The sequence below is a fragment of the Glycine max genome, chromosome 10 (genome assembly GCF_000004515.6).
Source record: "Glycine max cultivar Williams 82 chromosome 10, Glycine_max_v4.0, whole genome shotgun sequence".
Lineage (NCBI taxonomy): Eukaryota > Viridiplantae > Streptophyta > Magnoliopsida > Fabales > Fabaceae > Glycine > Glycine max.
In genome coordinates, this window is record NC_038246.2 from 44,027,984 (window position 1) to 44,051,721 (window position 23,738).

Consider the following 23,738-nt stretch of genomic DNA (forward strand, 5'->3'; position numbering starts at 1 on the left):
AAAATATTTTTAATATAATATATGAAAAAATATGCTCGTGCAAGAAGAAAATCCCATAGAAAGAATGGAGATAGAAATTTCTTATTTCACTTGTTTGTTCGTACATAAAAATAAGAATTAAATAATTTTACGTAGGATCCACACTAAATTACTCTTATTTTTTTTTTATCTCGCATTATTCTTCTCTACATGAAAATAAAAATGCCTTTACACTTTTTCTATCTTTCTACTCACCCAAGTAAAACAATTTTTCTCATTTCTATTCATTCAAATAATACACATTTTCTACAATATTTCTCCCTTTATATCTTTCATTATTTCTTTTATTATTTAAAGGATAAGTTGTTTAAAATTTCATTACCCGCATTCTTAACTAGGGTGGCAACGAAGCAGAGCAGTCGCTCGGTAATTTCATTAACTGTGAAGTTTGAAGTTCATCACCTAAAATTCATCAACCTACCAAATCACCACGAAGGTAAGAAAATGCACATTTGAATTTGAGGCTTGGGGTTTTAATGATGGATCACCTATTCAATAACCACAATACAATATTAGTTGTGTTTTAATTGCTATTAATATTAGTGCAAGAAGATTCGAGTCGGATATGAAAATCAAGAGGGAATCCCTCGACAAAATTTCATTTACACTAGAATAGGCCACACAGTTGAAGAAAGTAAATATACAATAAGTTTAGCATGAAAAATATACATGTGAATTTCAGGTTGTTCTTCATATTGACTTGAATGAAATTGCTCATCACACGCAAACTCAATACCCAAAAAAAATAGAGCGAGCGAGCGACTTAACCCAAAAGGAAGGCAACGGCGGCAACGAAAATTGACATCACCATTACATTACAAACAATTGAGTGAGCAAATGGAATTGCTATCACCAAGGGCAGAATCAAAACCATCTTTTCACTGGTAGTCTACTCGGTTGTAATTTGCTGTAAGATCGGACACTGGCATCGGTTTGCTGCATCATCATTTTTTCAGAAATATGAATCAGAAATCTAATTGATGCAAGCACCCCAACAGTCCAAAAATTCTGGGAACCAAAGAGAACATTCTACACGGATAATATTTCAGATAATCTATCTTGTGCATCAGGAGGAATTTCCCTTCCAGGAACCTGAACATTAAGAAGCTTGGCATACCTGTAGAAATATTGTGTCAATATAATTCCATAAAAGGGTATTAACAACTAAAATTTGCATATACTTACTCCACAGGGGTGAACAAGTGTATATGTTCTGTAATGAAGGCAACCAAAGCCTGCAACAGGAATAGGAATACAAAGATAAGATGACACGACAAAAATTACAAACAACATGGAGGAAGCCATTAGTTGAGTTGACTTGCCTCAAATGGCATGTTCAATAGTTCATAGTAGGTGCGGACTCGATCCAATCTCTGTTGCACTGCTTCACTATTTATGGATGGAATAGCTGCCAATGCCTGTACCACCATCCAAAATTGTTATGGCTGTCAAATTTCATTATGTGCTTTTTACATTTTCCTAAGTTCTAATTCTCTCTGAAAGTACAGTTGTACATTCTTGAAAGTTATATTCAACAAGCAATATATATATATATATATCACTGAGAAACATTAATTACCTGTTCTAATGCAATAGCATTTCGACAAATTTGCTGAACACCAAAAAGATTTATGGATTTCATATCCGCCAAAGCCTAATAAGAAAATAAGAGCACTCTATCATTAGCAGTAAAAGAAAGGAAGTGATAGAAATGATTTAACTGAAAAATACAGCTCCAAACATTAAAGAAAAACTCTAAAAAAGAATCACACCTTGACAGATGCATTTGCTGCAACCCCACAAATTCCACCAAATATATAATTCCGCTTTGCATTTGAAATAAAAGGAGCCATTTCCTCATCTCTTCGTGTTATCTGGGGATTGCATTAACAAGATAAATATACAGTATGACTTGCATAAGCACATTGTAGTAGATTGTTTACTTTAGAAAATTGGGGTTGATACTAACATTTCATAGTCTTACTAAATCATATAATTTAGAATTTATGGGTTAGTAGCTTTAATAAGATGCTATTACAAGTTATTTAGTTTAACTTTAACACCTTGCGTTATAACAGTATTTTAGTCATTCCATCATTTCCTAGTCAAGGAATATGCAGTCTGGCTAGGTTGTCAAGGTTTCATTTGGTCTTGATGCATATATGCGCTAAATATTAACCATATCTTACTATCTTAAACACCTCAAACCACAATTCCTGTTCCATGGAAGGAATCAATGGATTCAGAATTTACAAACCTCAAAACTCAAATCACTGCAAGGCAAAACCTTGTGTGTATATAGCAATATACACTCCAGATCCACTACCATCTACTGACATGGCTACCACTTTCATGTTCAAATTTTAGCTCAATGAACTTGCAATAAATTTTAGGAGCTTAATTAGAAATGTACAATGCGTTACTTCTTGGTGATACAAGGTTGGCCCAGTGGTGGGGGAAGGGTGAAGGGAGAAGGAAGGGGGGGACATGTCACAGTTTTGAATCCCCCCAACTGACATTTCTAACAAAACTAACAAATTAACATTTTCCAATACAAAAAAAACACACAATGCATTACTTCTTAGCATTTAAAATATATTCTTCCAGAACCTTACCATCTTTCTTAATTCTGGATTAAGCATGGACAAAGAGTGTTTAATTGTCAACAGAATACCAATTGAGTTTCCCCATAAATCCTGACTTTGGTTAATTTTGTGCTAGTAGAAAATTTGTTAAATAAGATTTCATCAATTGTAATTATCCCTAAATTTGATCAATTTGAAAAATTCAAAGGAAGGAGTATAAAACAGGATGATCATGAAACATCCGAAGGCTGTGCAGAAACTCAGAAAATCACCTATGAGAAACCATGTCCAGTTACAACATAGTATTACTCTTGTAACTCCCAATGGTTCATTTCCATATCCATCCCAGGATACAACTAAGAACTTCATGAAGACAAAACATACAAAGATAGAAAGACACACCTGTGCAGTGAGCGAAATGATGAAGTCATCCGGCTCTTCAGCATCTTGGTCATCCAAGTATTCTGTATTTGCCATTTCCTGCTCAAATTGTGATGCTCAGTTAAGTTGGACACGTTTAATTAAAAAATTTTATACCTTCAATTCAACAACAGAGACAAATAACCTCACAAGTGAGAGACAAACCTGCATATGGAATACTGTCTCCAATTGCATCTCTATGCGTAAAACCTTAAGGCAATCAATTGCCAGTTTCCTATAATCTTGAGCAAATGAAACTAAACTCCTTGTAGGTGCACTGTCTGAATGACTGTGATGGTATTTTCCCCCAACATGATTTGATGCTCTTTGAGTTGTCTGTCCAAGCCTGCAAATTTAACAGAGAATTTAAAGTACCACAAATAATGCTCTTATATTTTGAAGAGAGGGATCTTACTTGAGCATATGATGCTCAATTTCTCTCATTTATGAAACCAGTAAAACCAACCCAACTCCATACTGCTCATTAAGGAAAGAATGGTATGTATGCTGATTACATACAAGATTTGCCTAACTCAGATCTTGCCATTATCACAACATTTTCCAATTCAAAATGCTTGACAGATGTGATTTGAGTTTGTAAGAAGTATAAGCCCACTAACAGACAAGTAGAGTTATAGAAGCAGCACAAATCAAGCCTTCACAGGCTGTGGCACTGAAAAATCCAAGAACAGGGGGAATCCACAGTAGCAGCTCAGGGGCCTAGCCCAAATGCAAGCCTAGTACTCAATCAAAGACAGCTCTCATGAACCTCGGACACTATTGAACCAAATCAAAGTAGCACACTGGCCAGAGGCTCACAGGTTGCAAAGTCACCCATAGACCCAGTTGAGTCCAAGGAAAACATTGCAACCTACGGAGCCTCTCACAAATGGATTTGCACATTAGCAAAGGAGTAAGGGTTCTTGGCTGCTTGGGGTGGGGTGTGTCCACACTTTCTTTTTTTCCCCCAACTGTAAATTGTTTGAGTATGATTTGCAATATTGCATTTGCATCATTCTACCAATCTTTGCAATCCCTCCACAATGCCATCAAAGCAAGTTTCTTGCTGGGAGTGGGATTGTTCCACCACCCAAAACCTACAGATCGTGGAACCTACAATCTGAATTGCCATACTGATAACATGGCATATATACTTGCTTTATACACAATTAAAACATTGTCTAAATTGCAAAGCATGTAGAAAACCCACCTTTCAATAGAGTCTGCAACATACTCTAATGAGTCACTAAGGGATGCCAACAGAATAAGTTTGTTGTCATCATGGATTAGGTTTTCCTGAAGCAAAAATACAACAAAGTCACCAGAGAAGCATAATAAATAGGAAGGAACCCCAAGGTGTTCAGTAAAATTCCACTAAAAAATAGGAAGAAAATTATATCAACAAGCAAGAATAGTAATTTGTTAGATTACACAGAAAACCAAACCTGCTTAATAGGACGCAAACTTAGCAGTAATTCACTAAGTTCTAATTCAGCCTCAATTGTTTCAGCATCAGATGAATTACTTTCCACATTTAACTGACCAAGCAGATTCGGTAAATATGCACTTGAGGGGTCAATCCTCATCAACTTCTCAATATCATGCCTCCCAATAAGCATATAACTCTGCTTCTCAAGAACAGCCTGCAATATAATTGACAAACATGTTAGAAGATAGCGAAGGCCACCATGCAAGAGTAAACAACTATATATAGATATGCCAATGATCAGCTTACCTAAATGCTTGAGCTTTTAAGAGCAGGTACATAAACAGTTATATATCAAATAATCTCAAGAACCAACATAAACCAAAAGCTTCTATTGGGTGCTGGCAGAGGTGTAACCAGACAATTGTTTGGGGGAAAGGATTGGGACTATAAATTTTAAGGGGGTTCTTGAGATCTCACATCAACTATAGATATGGCCAATGCAGAGCTTATAAAGATTTGGGCAATCCTCACCTTATGAGCTAGCTTTTGAGGTTAAGTTAGACTCATCCCAAATTTAGGATGGTATCAAAGCCTATCATAGATATTATATTAGGTCACCCTCCCACTTTGCCCATGCTATCTTCTTCACCTCCATACCTCCACCCCACAAGAATTGCCGCTGAATCCACACCAGTTTGTCCAGAATTTTGTTTGTAGCCCTGAAAAAGATAAGAAATATATAGGAATAGAATTTAGGACCGACTTTATGAGTGTTACCCTACCCCCAAAAGATAACAGCTTTTGCTTCCATTTTGTCAATTTTCTCTCACATTTCTTGACTATAGGATCCCATGTGTCGGACCGCCTTGGATTTGCCCCAATCGGGAGGCCCAAATATAGAAATGGTATGGCCAATACCCTGCAATGTAAGTACCTAGCAGCATCCTCCTTCCAACTTTTTGACATCCCAATTGTCCCAAAGCAACTCTTTGAGAAATTGATTCTGAGTCCTGAGGCAAGTTCGAAGCTTCTCAAGATCACCTTGATCGCTTTAACATTTTCCATGGATGCTTTCCCAAAAAAGAGTGTATCATCTGCATATTGTAGTATGCTAACCTCCACCTCTTTTCTACCCACTAGGAAGCCTAGAAACAGATTTTTCTTCAGCGCCTCTCTCATCAGTCCGTTTAGTCCTTCCGCAACAATGTTGAATAAAAGCGGAGCTAGTGGGTCCCCTTGTCTTAGGCCTCTTTGTGGGGTAAACTCGGACGAAGGGCTGTCATTGATCAATACAGAGATAGAAGCTGATTTTAGGCAGCCCTCAATCCACAATATCCATTTTTCACAGAAGCCCATCCTCCTCAGCATATATAGCAGAAAATCCCAAGAGACTGAGTCGTAAGCCTTTTCAAAATCTGCTTTAAAAATCAGACACGGCATATTTCTTGACTTTGCTTCATGGATTATTTCATTTGCAATGAGAGTGTGCCTACCAAAGGAGAAAGGTGGATTAGGGATCAGGGATCTAAGGAAGTTTAACTATGCACTCCTTGGAAAGTGGAAATGGAGTTTCTTCCATAACAAAGGTGAATTATGGGCTAGATTATTGGAATCAAAATATGGCAACTGGAGGAATTTGGAGGAAGCAACAAGGGGCAGTAGAGTATCAACATGGTGGAAGGATATAAATATTAGAGACCCCTCTGGTGCAGATGGCAACGTTTTTGATAAAGGGATAAAATGGAAAGTGGGTTGTGGAGAAAAGGCCAAATTTTTAGAGGATGGATGGAAGGATGATGGAGTACCACTTAAGGTGAAATACCCCCACACTGTTCTCTGTGTCCAAACAGCAACAACATCTCATAAAGATGATGGGCACCTTCACAGCTACAGGTTGGGAATGGGATTTTAAATGGAGAAGACAACTTTTCGATGATGAGATAGAGATGGCTGTAAAGTTCCTACAAGACTTAGAAGATATCAGCATTTACTCAGACCGAGAAGACTAGTGGATTTGGAAGGCAAATGCATCAGGTGTATATTCAGCAAGGAGCGGATACAAGATGCTTATGTCAACCCAAACTGATGAAAATCAGGATGGTGTTTTTACTGAGTTGTGAAAGGTCAAGGCCCCTAGTAAAGCTGCATTTTTCACATGGAGACTACTCAGGGATAGATTACCAACAAAAATGAACTTGCGCAGGCGAAATGTGGAAATAAATGATCCCACATGTCCTTTCTGCAAATATACAGATGAGAATGCAACACACCTATTCTTTTGTTGCAGCAAGGTAATGCCACTCTGGTGGGAATCAATATCGTGGACAAAATCCTCAAGACCACTTCCTCAGAGACAAAGATTGCATTTCCTCCAACACGTGCTTTGGAATCAAAAAGGCTATAGCTCTCAGATCTCCTTGACTTGGAGTATTTGGCAGCATCAAAATAACATTGTTTTTGAAGGGGACAACTTTAACGGTAGCAAGATACTGGACGATGCAGTTTTTCTTTGCTGGACTTGGCAAAAAAATCTGAATAAGGATTTTGACATATCATTTCAACACTGGTCCAGCAATATGAAAGAGGCATTTAGGTGATTAAGGGGGGGAACCTATATGTATGTTGGGTAATTATGGCCAAGCAAACTGCCAGAATTATGGTTTCCTAATTCCATTTAGATATTCTGTATTAGGGAACCATAGTCCTGCTATATTTGGCCCAATGTGTAATTTTATCAGTACAACTTGTACTGGCTATCATATAATACAATACTACTTTTGCTAAGTAAAAAAAAAATATTAGGTCACCCTCAACTGTCTAAAATCTACCTGGCTCTGCAGTTTTTCCAGGGCAATCTACTTGACTCTGTAGCTTTCCCAGTACAATATAAAAAATAAAATCAGTCCTAATGTCCAATCCTGGGCATGAGACCTCATGAGCTAGCTTTTGAGGTTGAGTTAGGCTCAACCCAAATTCAAGAGGTTTAAATTATATTCTAAAGAAACAAAAAGAGTTAGGGTGTTCAATGAATTTCAGAAAGTTTTGAGGGTGCTACCTTCTACCGTACAGTCCCCTCATGTAACAAATCAGTATGGCCTGTTGGTTATCCCTCATGTGACAATCACCAGACCATACTTCTGAAACTTAATCTATCTATACATATATAAAAACCATCCAGCAACTGTCACATGTCACTTCCACATGCAATTTGAGCCACTGTATTTTTTCTCTCTTCTGCCATGTGCAGAGCACGGGCATACTGCTAGTTTAACAAACAACAGGAGCAGCAAGGATCAAACTCCTCACCATTTGGTCATAGAATTGTGTTCTTAGCTTCTTTATGATGATCAGCTAGTGGTTGTTTCAAACAGTTGGCTTTGTCTGGCACCATGAGCACGTGTCATATTTCTAATAATGCTGCTGTTTATGGATGTATTCTTTGTTTTTTGTTTATATTCCTTGAGAGGATTGTATATCCATCATAGTCGGGCAGTTTCTTTTCATTCTATTAAAAGTTTTTTTATCCAAAAAAGGGAAAAATACCTCCATGTATGCAGTTCGGCATCTTTCATAAGTCCTCTCCAGAAAAGTTTGCACATACTTCACCAGATCATTAGAGAACTTGGGCATTGCTTGTGCCCAGCCAAGCACCTAGAATAAAATAGATACAAAAGTTAGGGAACACATCCATGTTCTCTAACCATCAAATGAAATGCAAAGCATCAATCAAGTATAGTCAATAAAATAATGTCCAAACACAAACTATTAGTCCAGGCATCATATCTTCCAGTGCTTAATATAGAAGAATAAAGCATCATATCTTAGTAAGATTATTATCCAAGTTAAAATTTACCTCCTTTGTTAAGTGATCTATAGCTAATAATCCTTGTAAAACAGGTCGACCCTTCTCAATTGATGAAGTGTAAGTAGTAGCAACATGTGCCCTTGGACGAAATGCAGCTGGACCTAAAAGTTTATATGCAGAGATCAAATCTTAAAACAAACTTATGATGGCACAATCTAAGGGAAAATCAGTCATCAACAATCATGCCATTTTTTAATATGAAAGAATTATGGTTAATTTTATTTTATTTTCGAATAACATCCCTGTATACCAAATAAAGTATGCTATCATATCAAATTGTGCAACTTCTTTAGCTTTTAAATTTAAGATTGAAAGTTTCTACCAGCTTCAAACAATAACATATAATGCCGTATGTGGCAGCAAGTTAAGTTCTGCAAAATGTCTATATACAAATTAGGGAGAACAATATTAAAAGACCAATCTATGCTTCATTCTATGAAGAAAAATGGGTCCTGTGAACAGTTGATTCACCACTCTATGACAAGTTTAACCATTTCTTTTTTGTGATATTTTTTACAAAATTGATCCACTATATTAATTCTCCTAACAAATTAACATGTAACAGTAAGTCTGTGCTTACAAGAACATAAATACTATGCACAACTTCAACAGTTAAAACTCTAAACACTCAGAGATGCATGCTCCATATTTTGTGTGTGTGAGAATGGAATTGCCTTAGGACAGGATAATCCAGCAGCAAGGGAACAAGTCTTAGGTAAATGATGACTAGAACTATGATAGGTACAACTTGGAATTACTTAACTTCCATCCATAGTTGAGTAATACCAACTTGTTTAAACTAGGATACAGAAACTTTCACGGAAACCAAATTTGCTTCAGACATTTTTTATTATATTTTGGGCTGGATAATATTTATCACACAAGTAATTGTCAATAAGACCTTCAATTGAGAATGACCATTTACATCAAACATTTCAGACAAAGCTAACTTCAATACTCTTTCAACACATAATTGACATACTACAACTTGGATGTTTCCAAAAAAAATAATTAAGATGCACAATAGACCAAAATAGGAGCCAAGCATAGTGCTCAAATAAGAGAAAGAATGAACAGTCAGAACAGTATAAAGACTTGCTCGATATGGCTTGCTGTACGCCTTTTCGGTAGTCTACAAACATAGTTGGTAAAAAGTGGTCCTTCACAAAGTTCTCCACAAAAGCTAGCAACCCATCATTGCTGCAATTGACAAAGTCAACACCACCACCAATTAACATTAATGAGTTAGATAGCAACAAAATTTGAGCTTGAAAAGAAATATCATTGTTGTTCAGAACCAATTAGCAAGAGATTGTACAGTAAGTCTAGACATCAAGTCTATCAATAGTCTCTATATATGGATGATATGCAGAACCAATGTAAAACATTCTCTTGTACAGTATTTATTTATTTCCTTTTATAGTCATAGTTGTTTACCCTATAAAAGTGAGAATTAGAGAATGCAATACAAAATTAATATACAGTTCTTTTCCTTTCAACTTGGTATCAAAGCCTATCCAAGATCCATTGTTGGGCCACCTGCATTTGCCACACGCTCCATACTTATAGCACTGGGCACGAAGGGTGTTGGACAACTGCCTTAGTTGCGGCTTCTTTGGGGCTGCCATAATTGCAGCCTCAAGGGTGGTGGTTTGGTCCCACATTGACTAGAGATATGGCTTAAATAGAGCTTATAAAGCTTGGGCAGTCCTCACCTCACAAGCTAGTTATGTAGGGTTGAGTAAGAATTTAAAAAATTGGACAGACTGCAAAATTTCTGAGCTCACCCGAGTTGGGAATACTTTGTTGGCAGCATTGAAGCAACTTTATCCGTGAACTGCACAAAGAACCAGGTCAACAACAAACACGACAAGGAACATGATCAAAACTTTACACAACAAGGAGTATGGCAATTCAATATGCAACACCTGAAGCACAGGTCGGTATATGGATGCTGCTAAATATATGCCCTCCTCAGGCAAAACTGCTGCAGAACCATAACCCTCTTGAAGCACATTGGGACCCTTCCTACTCCAACCTTGGCGAACAAGATCAACTCCTGAATATTAATGCAACATGCCATAAATGTTGAAATGAAAAGAAATTAGCATCTAAATAAACAAGTAAATGATAAAGAAAAACATGAGTATGTATCATGTGCAATAAATTATGGTGTTTTAGAGACAATGATTCCTCATTAGATCATAAACTGCAAGTAGAGAATAAAAATAATATCAAGAATAAAAGAAACAAGAAACTCCCATAAGTGGTTTACAAATTAAAGCTATTACAGACATGAGACATGAAACATGTACCACATCAGAAAAGCGTACCATAGAAATGGAGTATCTTCATAAACTTACAGAAAATCAATATAGAATTGTAGACACATAAATAACCAGAAGGCAAATGCTTCCTAATATTGCCTATAAAAAATTGTTCCCTAATATCAGCACTAGCTCATTTGTGTTCTATCCAAAATTGCTAACAGTCTTAAACATTAATGATGACATTTGTACAAAATTTATTCTCAGACTCAAAAGCAGACTTATCTGGATCTTTCAGAAAAAAAATTATAGAGGAAGCAAGGTGTTATCCACATCCATGAATCTAAAGTATGACTCATCTGGACTATGCAAGTATCATTCCAAAGCTCAATTATCAGAAATCTTGTGTCAATGAATCTAACTAAATCCAATCAAGGAAAGTCTTCTTTTGTAAATCCATTGGTACATCTCTAGTGTGCATAATTTATGCAAATTATGCAAGTTTCATCAAAATCATATAGCATATCTTAATAATAACTGTGGAAACCTACAGCAACATGATTCTTTCATCCATCATAATTTGAAAGTTTATTTTACTTCTTTCATAGAATTTATCATACCCTGGTTAGGAATAGATATTGAAGCATCTGTAAAGCGAAATGCAAAGGTAAGACCATCTTCAGATCCATCCCTGCAATCAATAAGAAATGTTAACCATTAAATACATCATACAAACTCAAGGTGGTGTCAGTTAGGTACAGGGAATCTTCCATTTCAACTCAAACTAAATCACTTTCCTGGAAATGAGAATCCCAAGAATAGGATTTCTGGAAAATTTTATAAAATATGTTTGGTTATTAATCAACCTTCCTAGGAATAATATGTTTATTCCCGATAAAGTTTTATTCTCATGGGAAAGTTTAGTAACTCGTCTTTGACCGTTATATTAAAAAAAAAAGATGAGGATGGAAAGTAACTCTTTTAAAGTTACTCTTGGAGTAACTTGATGCCTCCTCATTAGAGTTGCAAACCATAGGTCATTAATTAGAAGTAGAGAATACAAAAATTAGTAAACCCTATACAATGAAAAAAGGGAGGCATGGTGGAAAAGGCTCCTTCATGATGAGATCAGGGGAGGAGGGTAATGTTTGCAGCCACATCCCCACAAGCAAAGAGACTGTTTCCAGGATTTAAAACCTGTGACCTACATGTCACAAGGCTGCAAACATACCATTGCGCTAGGGCTCATCCTCTCAAATGATCCTATCCAATAGTTCAAAATAAATAACAATTTCAAAATTTGAATTGAGAAAAGACTGCTGTTAGATGTTATATTAGAGAACAATATAAATTCAATTCACTTGCCTTTTATCTTTAGAAGGGACTTTGCTCGCAAGCCTAGCTGTTTGCACAGCAGCATCAGCAGATGCTGCTTCAGGAGTGGCCCGCAGAATTTCACATATAAGTTGTTGGCATTCACTCTATAAAAACATGGGTGAAGGAATATTAGATGAAAGATTAATTAAAAAATAAACATATAATTTAGGTCCTGTCAGACTCATAAATTAGGTTCCCCTTTGCCATTAACTCAAGCAGAAACTTAACAAGTTTCTGTCACAAAAGGTGAGATGGAACATGACCACACAGGATACTAAATTATTCACGTTACAGATCATACTAGTTTCATATAAAATAACCCCCTTTGCCATTAACTGAAACAGAAACTTAATGTATTTTGATTTGGTCACAAATGATCAAACTGAACATGACAGCACAACACAATGCTACAATACCCACATGCAGCCATCAAAATGTCATGCTTTAATATTAATAAAATAGGACAAGAGGGGGTAAAAAGGAATATGTGTGTGTGTGTTACACCAAAAACCATTAGGGAGTGTAATATTTTCTAGTAGTGGCTAGACAGTTGACACTCCCCAACATGCATTTCAATCCACTTATGAATGTGTTAGATATAAATCAATTCACATTAAGCCTTTACCTAAAAACTTCAGGGCCTGTTTATTTTGAGAAAATGATTTCAATTTATTTTCTGTTTCCATTAATAATTACAAAAATGACACCTTTTTTACTCTATTTTCTATTTCAAAGATAATCGATTAGGAAATGGTGATAACAGCTATTTCAAAGATAATGGATAGGATTTTTTTTTATCAGCAAAAATATGAATATATTATATATAGTAGTAAAATCAGTACAAGTGGTACTGTTGTATTTACATCCTAGAGTCATTATGTACGGAGCTATGGTGATAACAGCATTTACTAAACAAGTATTTGAAAACAACAAGACACAAAGTGAAAACTAGGTGACATTTTCATAATTTTTAGTGAAAATAGATAGCATTTTCCCAAGCCAAATGGGCCCTAAGCTTTTTAGTTTTAACAAAGTTGGTTACTGAAGGGGTAGCAAAGTGACAGCCTCTACAAACAAAGTAGTCAACAGTGCAATCCTTGCAGCCCTTATTGGCTTATTCATCTATACAAAAGTTGGATTGAAGCACAAGGATGAGGGTAAGCCTGAGCATACCTTGTGCATTGTCCACACTTGAAGCTCAAAGGGCTCTTCATTAAGGGGGTATTTTAGAAATAAAACCATTCATCAGCTATCACTTAACAGTTAAGCTCTTTAGGAAAATTGGTCACTGACAGTGTCTTTTATTTTTCTTTTTGACAGTGTCTGATTTATTTAGCAAGTACAGAGAAAATATAAGTGTACTAAAACTTCTATTAACTATCCAATAACTGATATTTCGTATATATTGCAAACGGTTTGTATCTTAGACCAAGACACCAACCATGTCTAGCCTAACTAAATTGTTAAAGATATTTTTTTAACTTCTATCATGAAATATCTTTCGAGTGCCCTCAAATAGACTACCTGTAACACTGTCAGGGAGAAACCTATGCTGTAACCTCCGGTGACTTGAGATGCTTCAGAATCAGGGTTCCAATTTACATCTACTGGCAATGATTTTGGCGTGTTTATGTCAGCATGCTGACTTGCTTTTGCTTCCAAAAGCTCCCCAACAATGACATGATTCTCTAAAGAGTTACACAAGATGGCAAAATTACTTTTAAGAATAATGATTAACCTAGAAAGGAGAATGCATAAAATTGTTGTCTCACCAAATATTCGAACAACAGCATCCAAAATTGAATCAAGAAGCTCCTTAGCAGCAACCTGTGCTTTCCCACCAGGAGCCATAAGAGGTGATACAGGGCTCACAGCCAACAGAGTTCCAGCAATAGATATTCCATTCTTACGCTTCTGTTTTGGCAACTGATAACTTTCTAGTTGACCTTTTATGAAGTGCAGATTACCTGTTCCAGCCTGGGAATCCTGACCAATGCTAGACCTTGATGAATTCAAAAGCTCTGCATGAGCTTTAATCTTGGATGTAATTATCTCGTGAAGTGTTGGCCGCAATCTTTGGCTGGTATACAATAAAACCAGCAAAACTTATATACACCAACATAAGCAAATATGGAAAAAAAAAAGATAATAAAATAAGGTGAGACATACACAGTCCACACACATACATGAACCCAAAGACATAATAATAATAGGGAAGTAATAGCAGAAGAAGAAGAAAATTACAATTCAAATATCCTTATTCAGTTTAGCAGCATGTTATCACAACAATATTTAGATCACCAATAATTAGTCAATACAAAATCATTTCCTTGTTCAGGTTGACTCATGTTAGGAAGCATATACAGATATAATCAGAACTTCCACATTCATATCATGGCACTTAAGACTAGAGCTCCAAATGTGTCAAACAAGAGAGAATGACTATTTTTGGTATCTGAATTGAAGATTGAACAGCCAAGTAGAAGAGAGGATTGATATGATATGTCCAGTAACACACAGACATGTCAAAACCACTGTGCAATGCACTTTGAAGATGCAATGAAAAAATCTGACTATGCATGTTTTGAGTACAGTTCTTTTGCGCCAATAAGGTGATTTGCATTTTAATTTCAAGTTTGTCCCAAAACAAACCACTAGAAGTCTAGAACACACACACAGAAAGAAAAGAAACCCAAACAAGTAACAATTAGGATTGAACCAAACTTTCTTTCCATACATTTGCAGACTATTGCACAACATCTAACATGTATCTTCCTTCAGTGATAGCATTCTTAGACTAATAAACACTAGCACCAGATATCACCATTTAGGTTGAGCATAATGTAATATAGTTTTTCATAAAAAGCAAAGAATAATAACAGAATTTTAGATACACTGCTATTTAAGAGAATATAGAAGACTGACAGCTACAAAATTCACATCATTTCTTCGAATTGGGAGGGTACCAGCATCTATAAAGTATGATTTGCACGAAATAGTATGTCGTTGTTTTGGATAAAAAAAAAATGATATTATTATGATAAAAAGCTTTAAAAATGCAAATAACAATGGATTAATTGTTTTTAATAGGATAAGTGGAAAAAAATTTTGCAGAAATGGTGTTGATGATTGAACATATATAAAACATAAACTCAGATGGAGAGCAGAGATCATGCTAGCAACAGAAGTGTGCAAGTTAGTTTGAAAAGAAGCTTAACTTAAAAAAGCATTTCCAAAATCTCCAAAATTGCAATTATGAAATGCAGTTAGAAAAAATAATACAAACGCAGGGGATGTGCAAAATAATACAATATTGATGCTTATGCTAGAAACACCTGTGAATAAAATTATAATAAGAGTGTCTTTCAATAAAAATAAAATATTATGAAGATTAACAAACCATATAATAGCTCCAGCAGCTGCAACTTTGCCAAGCATGCAAAGGCACTCGACCATGGTCTGGAGATACTTCACATGAAGCGGAGCATCACTTTTTCTAATTGTTTCCTATGCACAAGAATCTCAGAACATCAGTTCAAAAGAGTAGAAGTCACCATAATTCAAGAAGCATTGTGAATTCAATATAATTAAATGGCTCATACAAGAAATTCATCAGGTGTCGAATTTGAGAGCCATGTTGGCATTTGACGAAGAGCATTGTTGGAATCCTTTGGTATATCATTACCATTGATTCTCGTTGTTGCCATATTCCCATCTAAGGTAGCTTCCTCATTCAAATCTGCCTCATCATGGCCATCAAAAGAACTGAAATACACATTTGATGGCATTGAATATATGTATACAAGTATATTCAGCAACCAGAATCGCAAAACGCACACTAACACAAACATACAAGATGGGAAAAAATTGGGAGATTATCTCTAAATTAATATTAGATGCTATATTTAATATTAGTAAAGAAGAGTCAACTCAAAGGACACATTAGGAAAACAGACAGTTACATCAACCTTGGAAAGTAGTGAGCCAGAGGAAAAAAGGTAATCACATACCAAAACACACTATCAAAGATAAAAAAAAAAGGTATGAAGCTTCAATAGGAAATCAGTAACATGATTTATGTAGTACAAAACAAGTAGAAAAATGGTAAAAATACTGATAAATTCAATTAATCAGTATTACCCTCCATCCACAGATGCTGGCCTATACGATCCATCAATCTGGAGATTATTCTGATTGTCACCTTTGAGTGATCTTGTTCTTCGAGACAGAGGTTGTGAATTATGTGCAGCAAGTGCAACAGCAGTGGTGGTTGGTATTTCGTCATCATTCTCTAACAAACTTGAGCCAGCAGCACTGCACAAATTACAGTTCAAATACATTTAACTTCTCAAAATAAATAATTCACAGAACTTAAAACTCAAGAATACATATACTTTAAACTACTCAGTCAGATTAAAAATTTGTTGAACTTATACATTCCAGGAACATTCTCGATGACTATAGGATAGTCTACTTACTCGCCCAGCTATAGTGCATTTTCTTTTTGGTTTGGTTAAGTCTGGTTATGTTAACCTTAGTCTTTCCTTAGTTAGTTTTCTGTTAGGAACTAACTCAAGGTTAGTTGACAGTTACAGTTGGGTAACTGTCTATATAAACAGCTTTGTAATCTGTTGTTAGTTGGGTTGATTTTATCAATACAATCACCTTTCCTTCTCTCTTTCTTTCTTACTTTTCTCTGATTCTATCAATGACATCCAAATGTTTCCACACAAGAACATATGCAAACAAAATGTAAGAGAAAGTAACTAAAGAGAAAATAGAGTTTCAGAGCCTGTGAGAAACAGCATGACAAAAAATATGCAGCAAATATGAGCTATAGCCTACAGCATAAAAAGCATTTCAGAAAAGTATAATCCAATATCTCACAGCATGACAATTAAGGTTAGACATCAGACGGGAAAAACAAATACCTATATTCACCCTTATTGTATAAATGGGCATGCAAATCCTCCAAAATCTTATAAAAGAGGACTCCACGTAACTTCGTTAACTCAGAACGGACATCTTGAAGCGCCCCAACCTGGGCCACACATAAAAAAAATAATTATGACATACAAAAAGCTCATGGAAATTTTCATAAAGACAACTAAATAAGTGGAAAATTTTGAAGTATGAACAATGAGAGAAAACAAAGAAAAAGTAATCAAACAACAATACTCTAGACATGAGATGTAGAATAGTGACATTCGGTGCAAGTTCAATACAAACTAAACAAATGAATTTTTTAAGCCTTCCCTTTGCCCTTTGGAAGATTCTCTGAGGATAGGCCTGAATAGAATATTTCCTTGTATAGACAGAACTAAATACTATAATTAAGAGATTAGGCCAGCGGTTTGATTTTTTATTTATTGTACGGGAATCATTAACACTTAATTTTAGGAATTAACTGTATATTCTTTAGGAATTTCCTTTACTAGACCCTTTGTATTTTAGAGTAACTGCACTTCTAATCAAACTATCAGAGAACATTCTCCAGACACCCTTCCATATGTTAGTTAGAGAAAAGGATTATTATTATCATCTTTCTAGTGCTTTGCTCACAGTCATGTTCATTTTAAGGGAATATTCATTTCAAATATGCAGAGAGCCATCACAGATTTGTTGTATACTTGTATTTTTTAAGGCCTGTTTTATTTAAGAAATTTGTTTTCATCTCCTGTTTTCACTAATCACAATAACTACAAAAAATTCCACCTTGTCTTTATCATTTCTTGTTCAAATATTTGAAAACAAGATGAGATTTTTGTAATGAACAATAAATTAAAAAAAATCTCAAACCAAATAGGCCTTAAGCCTGTCTAGCTCATTGTTTATTTTTGGCTTTAAGATAAGTACATTCCCTTTACTCTGAAGGGGGAAAAAAACTTCTTTTACGAAAACATATAAATACAAGAAACAAAAATTAGAACTATAGAAGCCCTCTAAGCAAAGCATGCTGAAAATAGGATAATGATAGTAAGTTAAAATCTTACAGTTTGGAGGCCTCGCTCAAGCATCAGTATTGATTGCACATGCAATTGAACCGCGGCATAAAATTGCTTCTCAGCAATGAGTTTCTCGATGCGAGCCGGAACCTGCATCTTAGACCTTCAGAATCAAAACCCTCTATGAAACTGATTATTTTAAACAGAGTAATTGAAAAGAAAGCATGTGTTAAATTTTTTTCAAACAAAAAACTTAGATGGAAATCTCAGTGTGCATCCAAAATGTATAAGCACATAGATAATTTGCTCTCATCAGATATTTTTCAAAAGATATTATTAGTGATCTTCAGTGCTTGAGCATTTAGGTCAAGTAGTTATTTGATACAGTATTAGAACACTGTTGGCCAAATGTCTATAGTCCTTTGTCATCATCAGTCTAACAATTAGAATTTTGATGCATAATAGTACAAAGTTTTAGTAACATAAGTTTTAGCCACTATTTTATCTCCATTCAAAGCCCAATCAATGGGCTTTCACATAAATTGTCATGTTCAAAGCAAGCAATTCATGTTCTCTGACTTAGGAAGGAACTAAGTTTTAAGGTCAAGTAGTTCTTTGACAATTGAAAATCACTGCAGATTTCAGATAAAAAAACACAGTTTATATAATTACTTATTCTTTAGCAGTTAAAGCAACATTTTATATATATACCAAAACTGCAAATGCAATTATGCAAATGCACTTATCTGTTTATTCCACACCACAAACTGCGTAAGTAGCTCAAAGCAACTCCACCTCAGGGCATATATAATCAGAGCAAGCAAGCATAAGTTTAAACCTAGGAAATGAGATTATCTTATTCACATTGACTGACCAAAAATCACACAAGTGGATCAGAAATGTCTAAAATAAAGGATGGACCTTGGCAATGTCTTCAATTTGATCCAATAAGGATATTATATGTCGCAGTGTGACTGACCGATACCATAGTTGATGCAATTGCTTATTGCGGGCACTAAGGCGCCTCTTGGCCTCTCCCAAATCTACTTTTAAGACAGATATACTTTCAGTGGATTCACTGAAGAGTTTCAAGATCTGGAGATAAACAAAATATTTATCAAACAGTAATTAATGATATGCTAGTAATTATAATTCAGCTACAGTTAAAGAAGATGAAAGGTAGAAGAAGCTGAACAAATCCCGCTATCATTGAAACTGTTTCAAGTCATCAAACAGAAAACTAAGGAACCACAAACAGTTTCAATTTGCTATTTAAATATAAAATAAAATGTCCTTCATTCTATTTACATCTAATAATTCCTTCTCAACTTTAATTTCTTAAAATACAAGAAATCCTGGTTAAGATTGTTTCTTTGTTTCTCATATTTCAACCTTGCATTCCAGATCCTATAAAAGAAAGTGTCTTAAGATTGTAATTATAGAGAGAGAGAGAAAAAAAACTAGATTAAAAGGTCATAAACAAGGCAGGAAAAAGAAAATGCAATGGTATATAATACATTTAAAAAACAACAGTAAACAAGAGCAGTGGAATTAAAAACAACAAATGCAATCCCGCAAAAGCTTGAAATGAAGCCAAGTACAAAAAATTTGCTATTACAATTAAGAAAATAATGTCATTTTCCTTGTCTTATAACCAAAAAAAATTATGAGAAAGAAAGATGCTGACAAATTTTTTTATTTTTTAAATTTTTAGCCAATGATATAAACTTGACATTTGGGGGAAAACTATCAACTGTCACTGGATACATGAATACACATACTCAAACATCCAGAATTTTCAATGGAAAATGATCACAGAAAATGAAGTTTAGAGAAACCTGGGAATAGTTTTGGATAGCTCTATTGAAGCCACTATGATAGGAATGTACTACTTCATCCACAACCTCCTCAATAATATCACTTTGCTCCTTCAAAAATTGAGCGGCAGCATCACGGTCTTTTGATGTCAAAATGTGAACAACATGAGGTAGTGAATCAAAACGAGCAGCAACCCAACTCTCATCTATTCTAGAGAGGTCTTCTCTCAAATACTGCATTCAAATGGAGCATGGAGACAGATTACCATGAATGAGCATACAGTGTATGCATGACTAAGTGCAGAAGAAATACCATAAGTCCATAACAACAAAAGCTTCAGAGCAAATAATTTAGACTTCTAATTTATAAGTTTACAGTCAAGACATCTTTAGTATGAATAACAATAAATCATTCAAAGAATGCTTAAAACACGACACACTATTAATATATGTACAGATACATTGTTAGACAATTTTAAATAGAATAATCACACATTCAAATTGTAAATTGAAGTTATTCTGATGTATCCATTATCCAGTATATATTTATGGTAAAATGCTTGATTTGTATCATTGTTTCAGACTAAAATATGTGGGCCAATACAAGTAAAACAAAAAATAAAGATAATAATTCCATAAAAAAATACTTGAAACCCACCATTGAGAATCCAGGACTGCAATGTGTTACACTGATCGAAACCCAGCATCACCCTATTCTTTTACATCATATACCAGCTATGCATGTCTCTTATAATTTGAACTTAGGACCTAACTCAACCCCACAAAAATGACTTACGACTTGTAAGGTGAGCATTGCCTAAGCTTTATAAGCCCTACTTAGGCCTTATCTCTAGTCAATGTGGGATCTCAACCTCCTAAGAGCCAACATACCGACAGCTACACACTACAACACTTAACTCAGCCTTGTCAAACCCTTTTTTCGAGACACTAGCAACCAAATCTGATAGGCTGCAATTAACGTGGGTTAGGGGTAATCGCAATTAAGGCAACTTTCCAACAATGCCCAAGGGAGTATTTGTGTGGATTGCAAATATTATCATCTTCTAAAGTATTAGAACTTCACATGTAATGAAGTACATCATAAAGAAAATGTTCTATTACAAAAGTCATAAAATGTGAAACAGCAAGAGTTGAAGGATATTATGACACCATATGATTCACAAGACTTGAAGCCAACTAGCTAAAGAAAAATAGGATGCAGGTACAACAAGCTCACTTATTAAAGGTTATCCAATCTCTCAAGAAAAAGTACATAGGTTTGAAATACCTCAGAAAGGTTGTTTGAAGCATGGAATGGGAAAAGGTTCATGGGCTTGATGGTTTTACTGCTCCATTGTTTTGGAGCTGTTTAAAGTTGGGATATTAAAAGCATTGTTGTAGTGTTTTGTCAAAAGACAGGATGAAATAGATTGGAAATACAATCTTATCATAGAAAATAAAGCAATTTTGTTCAACCTAAACAAGTGAGTTTTTCCCACACAACTATCCCGGACATCTATGAGCACCACAAAGCAGTAAGCCCAAAAGATCTTAAAATTGAATCACTTGCAGAAAATCCCTCAGCCAAGAAGGCTGCTAATCTCGTCATGAATACAAATCTCAATAGGAACAAAGTAAAGCTTACAGCTTTTTCTGAAGGCAAAGGTAACTCATCAAAAATTCCCATATTGAGTCTTCAATGTCTCCACACACCATGAAAATATAGGATTCACTTGCGCCAGCAACCCGCAACTTTAACTGCAATGATTGAATATACAAGTTAAAAAAAAACTCAAATTCTTTTGATATAAAAGTTAAGTACTATCTACTAATAAAAAAAACACAATTGCACTCAAATAATAAGAATTCTCTTGACTTTAACCGGAAATGAATAATGAAAATTCTTAAGCAAAATTACACAATATTAAAAAAACAAGAGTTCAACATGTGCGCGGTGAAACTGCGCCGAGCACACACTGAATCTCAATTTCGAGCTTATTTCTCGTTGTCCATTACTGCATCGATATTAACTGAAACACCAAAAACACGATTCAACTACTACGATCAGAAGAAGCAGATCCTGATTCCCGGTCACGCGCACACTACAGTTGAGCTCTTTAGCAATTCACTCGCACGAAACAGTCACGCGGTGCAACATCACAGAAGCATTCGAAATTCAGAGTGGAAAACTATGGGGGGAAAAAAAGCGCTGGTAACAATTCGGAATACGCATTCAGAATTGGAAGATCTCGAGAAAATTGAGCTCGAAATTGAGATTATTCAGTGTGTGCGCGGTGAATCGAACGTTTCGCGAATCCAACCTGGAGCTGGAGGTGTGGGAAGAACGAATCGAAAACGACGAATCCAAAGCGTTGAGAACGACGCACAGCATACAAGGTGGAGACAGCGCGTGAGAAACAGTCGAACAGAAACACACGCTTCACGGCTTCAGGAATGAAGGTAACATTTTCGTTTTTATATTTTTTATTACAGAAAATGTTTTTTTTTTCTTTTTGTTATTTCTTTTTTACAACATTTTTGAGTTTTTGTTATTATTTAATTTAATTATGTAAATGTGAATGAATAGAAATATTTTATTTTTAAAGAGTCTTGATTATACATAATTACATATTTAATTTTTAAATTTAACATAATTACATATTTAATTTTTAAATTTAAAATAATTTACAATTTTTAAATTATAAGCTAATTTACAAATTATTCATAAAAAAAACTAATTTATAAATTAATTTATTAAGTTATAAGTGCATACTAAAAATAATTAATAAAATAAAATGACATGACATGAAAATATATTTTAAATTTTTTATAAAATAATTTATTTAATTGACAGAAATATATTTTAGATAATTATAGTTTTACTTTTTCGTTAATTAATAAATTTTAAAGATATATGTTTATTAAAAATTAAAATAAAAATCAAATGTATTAAAGTGGTTAAAAAGAATAATGTAAAAACAGTTAAGAAAAAGGAGGATAAAAAATACGTATATTAAATTAATAAATATAAAAGGCAAGAAAATAAATTATAAATAAACTGAAATAACTTATAGCTTGTAAACTATAAATTAATAAAATGTATTTATTTATTAAATACTTTAATTTGATCAAATGAACATATAAAAATATCTGTTTGAAATGTCAAACATGTCCTAAAGGCTAAAGAAAGAAAAGAAAAAACAGCACTTTGACATTTGACATAATCAAGACTCAAGATACAATATGTATTATTTAAATGTGAATATATTTTTATTGTGTATATATTTTTATTGTGATGAATCAAATTTTAAATCAAATTTTTTGTTTTGAAGATTTAACATAATTACATATTTAATTTTTAAATTTAAAATCTTTAATTTAACTGGAATAATTTTACAAAACAATTGATCTGCACATTTAATATAATCAAGACTCAAGATACAATATGTATTATTTAAATGGATATCCTTCCCCTTGTTAATTTTCCAATCCTGTAGGCTGCATGAATGTTTTTTCAATAGAAGGTGGCTGCATGTTGAGTTTTAACTGCAGTCCATACTACAAAAGGTGTGGGAACCAGCTTGTCGGTGCTGTCGGTATATAGTATATACCAATTCAATAATATTCTTAGATACTAAAAACCTATATTTTAACAAATGACTATGTCTAGGGCGTGTCTAGAATTTTTTAGGGCTCAGAAAATTTTTATATTTGAAAATTTGTTAATTAAGAAATTTAAACATTCCATTCAATAGTAATTCATTTAATCAATATATTTGTAATATGGTTTATCTCAAGTTAACTTTTAAAAAAATATTTTTTTTTCTTTGGAGAATGAGAACAATGTAAAAAAAATTATTTTTAATATAATTCAATATTTCTAATAAAACATTAATTTATTTTGTAATACTTTTTTGATAATATTTGTTTCACGATACAATTTAAGACCACTAATATTAAATTAATGTTCACTAAAACTTTTAAGATTAATATA

At 34.3% G+C, this 23,738-nt stretch overlaps 1 protein-coding gene across 3 annotated transcripts; it reads right to left on the minus strand.

Moving 5' to 3' along the window:
* Nucleotides 1–605: 605 nt before the first annotated feature.
* Nucleotides 606–22,214, minus strand: LOC100796673 (exocyst complex component SEC8). Of its 3 annotated transcripts, none has more exons than XM_003535471.4 (27): nucleotides 22,066–22,214; nucleotides 21,390–21,502; nucleotides 19,766–19,978; nucleotides 18,849–19,022; nucleotides 17,976–18,077; nucleotides 16,914–17,023; nucleotides 16,123–16,296; nucleotides 15,585–15,747; nucleotides 15,383–15,489; nucleotides 13,755–14,062; nucleotides 13,507–13,670; nucleotides 11,971–12,086; nucleotides 11,226–11,296; nucleotides 10,267–10,397; nucleotides 10,126–10,175; nucleotides 9,438–9,538; nucleotides 8,327–8,439; nucleotides 8,017–8,124; nucleotides 4,490–4,687; nucleotides 4,255–4,340; nucleotides 3,210–3,390; nucleotides 3,027–3,104; nucleotides 1,812–1,913; nucleotides 1,619–1,693; nucleotides 1,362–1,457; nucleotides 1,225–1,274; nucleotides 606–1,156 (listed from the first exon to the last, which is right to left on the minus strand). In XM_003535471.4, the coding sequence occupies exons 2-27, from the start codon at nucleotides 21,429–21,431 to the stop codon at nucleotides 1,069–1,071; spliced, it is 3,201 nt and encodes a 1,066-aa protein (XP_003535519.1). In that variant the 5' UTR covers nucleotides 21,432–21,502; nucleotides 22,066–22,214; the 3' UTR covers nucleotides 606–1,068. The 3 variants fall into 3 exon arrangements, with proteins under 3 accessions (XP_003535519.1, XP_040861793.1, XP_006589406.1); XM_041005859.1 differs by lacking the exon at nucleotides 22,066–22,214 and adding an exon at nucleotides 21,663–22,038; XM_006589343.3 differs by lacking the exons at nucleotides 19,766–19,978; nucleotides 21,390–21,502; nucleotides 22,066–22,214 and having other exon boundaries at nucleotides 17,976–18,765; nucleotides 18,849–18,991.
* Between the last annotated feature and the right edge of the window lie 1,524 nt (nucleotides 22,215–23,738).

Excerpts from the sequence above, each read along its gene's own strand:
- LOC100796673 (XM_003535471.4), bottom strand. The coding sequence starts at position 21,431 with ATGGGAATTTTTGATGAGTTACCTTTGCCTTCAGAAAAAGCT. Across the intron at positions 12,087-13,506 it reads TCTCCCTGACAGTGTTACAG|AGTGAATGCCAACAACTTAT; the intron begins GTAGTCTATTTG and ends ATGTTTTTATAG. Across the intron at positions 11,297-11,970 it reads GTCCCTTCTAAAGATAAAAG|GGATGGATCTGAAGATGGTC; the intron begins GCAAGTGAATTG and ends TATTGATTGCAG.